We start from the raw sequence: 8,862 nt of genomic DNA on the forward strand, positions 1-8,862 counted from the left end.
CAGCAAGCAACTACAATTAGTGATCCCATAGAGTCCTGCTTTACATTGCCTGTTAAATCTATTAAGATGCTCAACACAATATGAGGCTTTGCCCAATGTCAACCTCATTTTCATCTGCAACCTCTCTGGTGTGCTACACAAAGTTCAAAGACAGGCTTCATAATTTCTCACTGATGAGTCACTGGCTTGGTTCTCCTTATACTTAGATCAAGACTATGTTATACTGGACAACCTGATAACTTTGTGGCAGCAATACACTTGATATTTAGTGATTTTAATCACAATGCTAATGCTGAAGCTATATTGTTGACTTTGTGCCAAAATAAATGCTCTGTAGGTAAATATGCCTCCAAATGTCATTGCTGGGTGCCAGATACCACTTGGAACAACAGTGCTCAGTGTGTTCACTTGAGAAAAAAAAGGATCTATGAGCAAAATATGCACATGAGCTAGCCTGAGTGAATACCCCAAATTATCTTGATGCCTTTATAAAACTGAGTATTAAAATGAACAGGTGATTAACCAAAATATGAATAAAAAGACACAGATCAGTGGGGACATTTGTTTTTCCTAATGCCTCGTACACACGGTCAGATAATCGTACGACATATCGTTCGAGTAAAGTAGCATGCTACAAAATGTCGAATGCAACCATGTGTACTAACCATATGATTTCTGTCGTACGATTGTGTGAAAGCAACCAGAATGCGTAGCCACGTCTTGGAAAGTGATGTCACATATGTCACATGCGCGTGACCCCTGTATCTGACACGCCTCTTCCTCTTCCGTTCTTCCGTCTGTATTTTCGAGGTTATCCGTGATTTTCTTCCCCGCGTTTAATCGTCTTTTCGCGTTTATTCGCACGTTCTCCAAAAACGTAGAAGTATTCGTGAAGGAATGCATGACACCGTGCTTCCAATTACCATCTTGGGAGTAGTGGCTATCTTCAATGTAATGAACAGGAAGAAGCAAAAAAGGAAGACATGGTCCAAGCAATGGTTGCGTGACCGCCAGAAGTACTCCCACATGTCTCTGCTAAAACACCTGAATGAGAACAATCCAGACGACTACCGGAATTTTTTAAGGATGAATGATGTCTGTTTCCAAAATTTGCTGCAAGCCGTCACACCATTCATCAGCAAAAAGGACACACTAATGCGGGAATCTACAAGCCCAGAGCAACGGCTAATTGCTACTCTCCGTTACTTGGCAACAGGGAGAAGTCTTCAGGACCTGAAATTTTCCACAGGCATTTCTCCACAATCACTTGGAAAGATAATCCCAGAGACCTGCAAGGCTATCATTATGGCATTACAGCAGGAATATATCAAGGTACAGTCAATCTTTTGTATGCTAATGTGCAGCTATATGTTTATTCATTGTATTGACCTCTTCTCAAATTAACTTTCAGTTACCCAGCAATCCCCATGAGTGGAATGAGGTCGCCAACAATTTCCAACATCATTGGAATTTCCCAAATTGTGGTGGGGCCATTGATGGCAAACATGTACGTATAGTGCCACCTGCAAATACTGGTTCCTTTTTCTACAATTACAAAGGTTTCTTCAGTATTGTGATGCTTGCTGTAGTTAATGCCAACTACGAGTTCATGTATTTAGATATTGGCAAGAATGGGCGGAACTCAGATGGGAGTATCATCGATCAAACAGAGTTCTACAAGCGTCTCAAGGAAGGGAAACTCAATCTGCCATCCTGCGAGGAAACCTTTGAAGGCATGAACTTCGTATTTGTAGCTGACGACGCGTTTGCGCTTAGTGAACATGTTATGAAACCATTCCCCATGAGAAATTTAACAAGACAACAGAGGATCTTCAACTATAGGTTGTCCCGGGCACGCAGGGTTGTTGAGAACGCATTTGGCATACTTGCAAATCGATTCCGCATTTTTCTGACCTCTATCAATTTAGCGTTGTATAAAATCGACTGCCTTGTTCTATGCTGTTGTGTTCTGCACAACTATCTAAGAAGAAATGCCCACGGCTACATGACACTTGTGCCTTCTGAAAGAGAGCCTGATGATCCTTCATCAATGCCAGGGAGTACCATTCGTGGAGACAGCCATGAGCATATTGATTTACTAACTCCCCTAAACAGTGGATATCCTAGACTTCCCTCACAAAATGCACGGCAGTGTCGACTGGATTACATGGAGTATTTCGTTGGTAGGGGCTCAGTTTCCTGGCAGGATGACAAATAAAAGACCACTGGACAACATAAAGCTAATATTATACATATGCAATATGGCAGGCTCCTTTTTCTGTTCTGCATAAAAAATTGATTGTTGTTATTTTTAACATAACTTCTTGGTTTATGTAGTTGTTATATGTAATTAAAGTTACATGTCTATAATAGTTTGGGTTTGCAAATTTGCAGAATAAATATGTCCACTGTATCTAATAAGTTTTTTCTTTGTTTTCATTATAAACAGTGTACTTTTTTACTGTACTGCAGCATTAAGATAATGTTCACAAATAGCTTATATTATAAGGTTCTATAACATGTCTTCATCAAATTCGCAAAAGAAGCACTTTAAACAAGGGATCAATGATTATATTCAAGAAAATAAAGAAGCAAAGATTTGAAAAAATATAAAAGTTTTATTTTAAGCTAACATGCTTTCCAATATAAAAAAGAAGAATCAGCAGCTATGATTTTCCAGGAATCAACCCTATTGGGCCATGATGAACCCTCTTTTGGTACTGCACTGGAATGGTATTGCATGGGTCTTGACACCTTTGCAATACCACTGAAGCACCATGTATCAGTTCACACGGTCACACTGCGATCTAACATTGATTCCCCTAATTTTTTTCAAGATTGCAGTGTGAACAATTGTGCAATGTGCGTGCAGTACAGACAAATACAGACGAATGCAACCCTGAACTTTAGGTTTCCAAAAAATCAACATAAAAAAACAACAAAACAAAACAATTAGCCCCGGTTCACACTTGTGCGTGTGCGGGGTTCGCATGTAATGTCGGAGCGCACTGCTCCGACATTACATGCGATCGGCTGTGCGGTGCGAGTTTAGCCATAGAGTTTGTATGGCTAAATTCTCACCGCAGCCACAGCAAACACGCACAGGGACCCTTTTTGGCAGCCGCATCAGGATCAGATCGCACAGCAGTTCACACTTGTGCGATCCGATCCTGTGCGAACTGCACGATCGCACTGCGATATGCGATCAAACTGGGGGTGTCGTTAATATTACATTGACACCCCCAGCGTATCGCATATGGCAGTGTGAACTGCCGGGGGTGCGTGTGTGATGCAGGAACAGGCTGCGAGTTCGCAGCCTTCACGCACTCGCATAAGTGTGAACCGGACCTTATTCGACAAAAAACAAGCAAGGAAAAAGCACATCAAACATGTGGCTGTAATTTGGCAAATATGTCTATGAAGTACTGTAAACGGCTCAGTAGACATGTAGCTGCATCCTTGATCTTCTGGATGTCAGTACATGCTGAAATTAACTCCCTGGATATCTGTCCCACCGTAGTAGCATCCAAAACAGGTTCTGTAATAAAGGAGACAAAGAAACTTTGATTCATGTGGGGTGGTCCCTTGAGTGCCACATCCCAAATAGAGATACAAGAACAATAGAGTTCCCCTAGGGGCGGAACTTTTAAGGCACTATGTAATATCAAGATACACAATTTATTTGAAAATTTTATTGAAAAAAATATATACAAAACAAGAAAAATATGTTAAAATGCTGGCAAGTTATACAGACATAACGTACAACAGTGAAATGCACCACAAATAAACCGCGGGTATTGACCCGACGCGTTTCGGAGAGGAACCCCGAACTCCTTCTTCAGGGGTGCCCGCAGGAAGTGGTCTAAAAATAATTAGTATGTAAGTCATGTGTCACTTAGACAAAATTAAATACAATATAGTATTTTGACAAAATTTTCAAAGCACTTACATATTCACTGTAGAGAATGAAGAAAACTTGCCCGCCTGTAAAGGCTAAAACCAAGAGATCAGACTGCCGCAAGGTGCCAAACTGGGATGCCGTGTAGAAATGCTCGATGTTGGACCCAAAAGAAACCTTCTCTGTGTGTCGCAGGTGGCTGAAAAACTGCTTGCAACCCCAATTCCCCGAAAGGGAAAGAGGGGGTAGGAATAGCTGGAACCCCCAGAAGACAGTCCTGCTGAGCAAAAGCCAAATGATTAGAAAAAATCCCCAATTTAGCTAGAAAACGCAATAGTGATAGTAATTGCTTTTTTGGAAAAAATCCCAAAAACCAAAAATTAATAAACATCAGAAAAATTATTAAATAAAAATTATTGTTTTGGTTTATTCATTTGAGGGGAAAAGGGCCATCGTCTGTTACTTAGATAGTAAGAGACAACACAGATTAATTGTGATTGGAAAAATTGCACTACGGGGTTTTGCAAGTCCCAAAACCTATGGTTAAAAATACCAGAGGAGAGACATAGTGAGTATCCTCTTGTAAAGAATATGAATTCAACAAGAAAGAGAAAAAAAGAACAGAACTTGCCATCAGCATTGAAGTACATCGGCAGACTGTTTAGCAAAATTTCTCAGAAAATAAATACCTTAGAGTCACTTGTAACGGGCAGACAAATCCAGCTTGGCAAAATAGATGTTATCTCATGCTCGGCAGTGGAACAAATGAGTCCAATGTCGGGCATGTAAGATATATGAGGAGCTTTGTCAATCAGCTGAGACTAGTCTCAGCCGAGAGACAATTGCAAACAGCTGGTTGCCAATAGGGTTCCCCGGGTCACATACGCCGGGCCTGCCCCCTGCCGGAGACATCCGGCGGAAGCTGGGCCGGCCTGTGCGTCCCACCGACACGGTGAAGGACTTCCGCCTGCGTGAGACGCAAGGCGGAGTCCACTGGGCATGCGCCTATAGCTCAAACAGAGCTAGATGGAATTGGGCTGTTGCCGCTGTTGCGGGCGCCATCTAGTGGCGTCCGCTTACCGTGCCGGGCTATTCCAGAGCCAAGATGGGAATAAGTGTCTCCCCATCGTGCAGCTTCCATCCATCGAGACATCAGAGAAGGTTTGGGTCCTGTGAAAGAGTAAAATAAAGCAATAAATACCAAAAGCCTAAATGCAAATGGTTGTCAACAATGCAATATCCGAATATAATTTTAGGAAAGGATATTTTTCAAAATAAACAGTCGGCACCACAGTCGGTCAGGCTGACCTACCTGTGTACAAAGATTTGATTCGTGCATATGCTGAATTACAAGATGTTATAGAATCACTCAATATTCACCATTGCATGAAATAGAATTGCAAAGCATCTAAACAACCCTCGTATTAAATTCATGTCAATAATTAGAAACATTGGGTAACAATAAAAATTATAAGAAAAAAGAAAAGAATTGCAGAAAAAAGAAAAGAGAACTGCGACATATCCAGAAACCGGAAACCGGAAATATGTCGCAGTTCTCTTTTCTTTTTTCTGCAATTCTTTTCTTTTTTCTTATAATTTTTATTGTTTTTTATTATTGCAACAGCGGCAACAGCCCAATTCCATCTAGCTCTGTTTGAGCTATAGGCGCATGCCCAGTGGACTCCGCCTTGCGTCTCACGCAGGCGGAAGTCCTTCACCGTGTCGGTGGGACGCACAGGCCGGCCCAGCTTCCGCCGGATGTCTCCGGCAGGGGGCAGGCCCGGCGTATGTGACCCGGGGAACCCTATTGGCAACCAGCTGTTTGCAATTGTCTCTCGGCTGAGACTAGTCTCAGCTGATTGACAAAGCTCCTCATATATCTTACATGCCCGACATTGGACTCATTTGTTCCACTGCCGAGCATGAGATAACATCTATTTTGCCAAGCTGGATTTGTCTGCCCGTTACAAGTGACTCTAAGGTATTTATTTTCTGAGAAATTTTGCTAAACAGTCTGCCGATGTACTTCAATGCTGATGGCAAGTTCTGTTCTTTTTTTCTCTTTCTTGTTAAATTCATATTCTTTACAAGAGGATACTCACTATGTCTCTCCTCTGGTATTTTTAACCATAGGTTTTGGGACTTGCAAAACCCCGTAGTGCAATTTTTCCAATCACAATTAATCTGTGTTGTCTCTTACTATCTAAGTAACAGACGATGGCCCTTTTCCCCTCAAATGAATAAACCAAAACAATAATTTTTATTTAATAATTTTTCTGATGTTTATTAATTTTTGGTTTTTGGGATTTTTTCCAAAAAAGCAATTACTATCACTATTGCGTTTTCTAGCTAAATTGGGGATTTTTTCTAATCATTTGGCTTTTGCTCAGCAGGACTGTCTTCTGGGGGTTCCAGCTATTCCTACCCCCTCTTTCCCTTTCGGGGAATTGGGGTTGCAAGCAGTTTTTCAGCCACCTGCGACACACAGAGAAGGTTTCTTTTGGGTCCAACATCGAGCATTTCTACACGGCATCCCAGTTTGGCACCTTGCGGCAGTCTGATCTCTTGGTTTTAGCCTTTACAGGCGGGCAAGTTTTCTTCATTCTCTACAGTGAATATGTAAGTGCTTTGAAAATTTTGTCAAAATACTATATTGTATTTAATTTTGTCTAAGTGACACATGACTTACATACTAATTATTTTTAGACCACTTCCTGCGGGCACCCCTGAAGAAGGAGTTCGGGGTTCCTCTCCGAAACGCGTCGGGTCAATACCCGCGGTTTATTTGTGGTGCATTTCACTGTTGTACGTTATGTCTGTATAACTTGCCAGCATTTTAACATATTTTTCTTGTTTTGTATATATTTTTTTCAATAAAATTTTCAAATAAATTGTGTATCTTGATATTACATAGTGCCTTAAAAGTCCCGCCCCTAGGGGAACTCTATTGTTCCTGTAATAAAGGAGAGGTCTTGATTACTAATAAGATGTGAATTTGTAAAGACCACAACAACTCATTTCATTTCACTTGTACGTACGTGTGCTAGTCACACTCTGCAGAGTATCCTCTGTGCTCCATGTGGGCATGTCACCTGTCCCCTCCATTATGGTATCCCATACGTGTACCGGAGAAGAAACACTGTATTCCTGCTGCACTGCTTCGACACGTAGGTCATCTGTAAAAATAGCATAGTTTGCTTACAAACATTCTTTCCCTATGTACAAATTTCTCACACTTTATAACACGATTTACGGATGATAGTGATCTTTCAGCATCATGACAGGATGACCTTGTTGTCATTGCAAAAAATGTTTGCAATTGCACCAGCACCAGTGGTGGCTGTCAAAATGTGACTTTGAGGTTACACAACTATGAAAGGTGCCTTCAGTAATCAAGGTACAGTGTGCCCCCATCAATGCAGAGTGACCAGTGAGCAGTGCCCCCATCAATGTAGAGTTAACACGTTGTGCCCCCTTCAATGTAAAGTGACCACGGTGTGCCCCCCACCACCGCCGGACTCGAGTCCACAGTCCAGCACAGTGACAGGAAAGAGGAGGGAGACACTGAGTCTGAGGCAGCAGCTGCTTGAATCACTTACCTCCTCACGATAACTGGACCGACTATGCTGCTCTCTCCTGCTGATGGCGGGACTAGGATGAGGATCGGTGTGACAATAGCGAATTTTCATTTGCTATTGGCACACAATGGGTGGAGTCGGGATGCACTGCTCTGTGCCCCGGCTCCACCCTTTGCATCGCCCTATTAGAGCCTCTGGCTCTAATCAGATAATGATAAAAAAATCCCATAGAAATCCATACGTCCGGCGCCCCTGCATGTAGATTAGGGGGCCGAACGCATGGATGGGGGGGCGGCGCCCCTGCGCCCTCAACACACCAGCCGGAAATTACCAGCACACATACATACATACAATATATATATATATATATATATATATATATATATATAAAAACATACATACATATAAAAATATATATATACACACACACACACACACACACATAAAAACACATATATATATATATATAGATATATATATATATATATATATATATATATATATCTATATATATATATATACACACATATAAAAACATACATACACACATACACACACATACACACACATACACACACATACACACACATACACACACATACACACACACACACATACACACATACACACATACACACATACACACATACACACATACAGTTATTGTCTGTAAACTTTACTACTATCTCAAGCGTACTGAAATGCATCCCAAAACATGTCCTCTATGGCCAATTGTGCATTCCTCTACCATCAAAATTAACATTTAATGTACATTATACTTAAACACATACCCAATTCAGTATGCTCAGCCAAATCTTCAATGCTGCGTACACCACTATCTTTATCATGGACACTACTTGTTGATGGACCTGCTTTTTCTCCTCCTGAATCGTCACTGTCCAATTCTATTATGCGTCGTCTCTTCCTCTTGGAGCCTAAAAATACATATAATTTGGATTACATGCTATGTTATCATAGAACTTTAAATTTGCTTCACAAACCCACATGACTAACCTGCTGCAGCAACAGAAACTCCAGAATCTGCTGTTTTCTCCTCATTCACGTCCTCAGACTCCGATCCAAAACCCCTCCTCCTTTCATGACTCTTCTGATGGCGCAGCCGTTTCTTCAAGTTCATTTTTTTGACTACAAGAAAATAACATTAAATTAATGACAGCATATATCGAGGCAGGCACATTCACAGTTATATAACTAATTTAACAATGAGCACAACCAAGAAATATCAGTTATATATTATATAAACAGTAATGTACAGCATATGATTAGGAGGCTCAAATGAAAAAAACATTGGAAAGCAATAATAAATATCAACAAGCAAATATACTTACTTTTTTTAATTTTTTCCTGGATTTCCATGAGTTGTTT

General features: G+C 40.9%; 1 protein-coding gene across 1 annotated transcript; it reads left to right on the forward strand.

Annotated features, from left to right (window-relative positions):
• Nucleotides 1-897: 897 nt before the first annotated feature.
• On the forward strand, nucleotides 898-2,218 carry LOC309550626 (uncharacterized protein; the record flags this gene model as incomplete). Its single annotated transcript, XM_082250964.1, has 2 exons — nucleotides 898-1,332; nucleotides 1,412-2,218. The coding sequence occupies 2 exons, from the start codon at nucleotides 898-900 to the stop codon at nucleotides 2,216-2,218; spliced, it is 1,242 nt and encodes a 413-aa protein (XP_082107090.1).
• Nucleotides 2,219-8,862: the final 6,644 nt, after the last annotated feature.

This window comes from Pelophylax lessonae, assembly GCF_965119305.1.
Source record: "Pelophylax lessonae genome assembly, chromosome: 3".
Taxonomy (NCBI): Eukaryota; Metazoa; Chordata; class Amphibia; order Anura; family Ranidae; genus Pelophylax; species Pelophylax lessonae.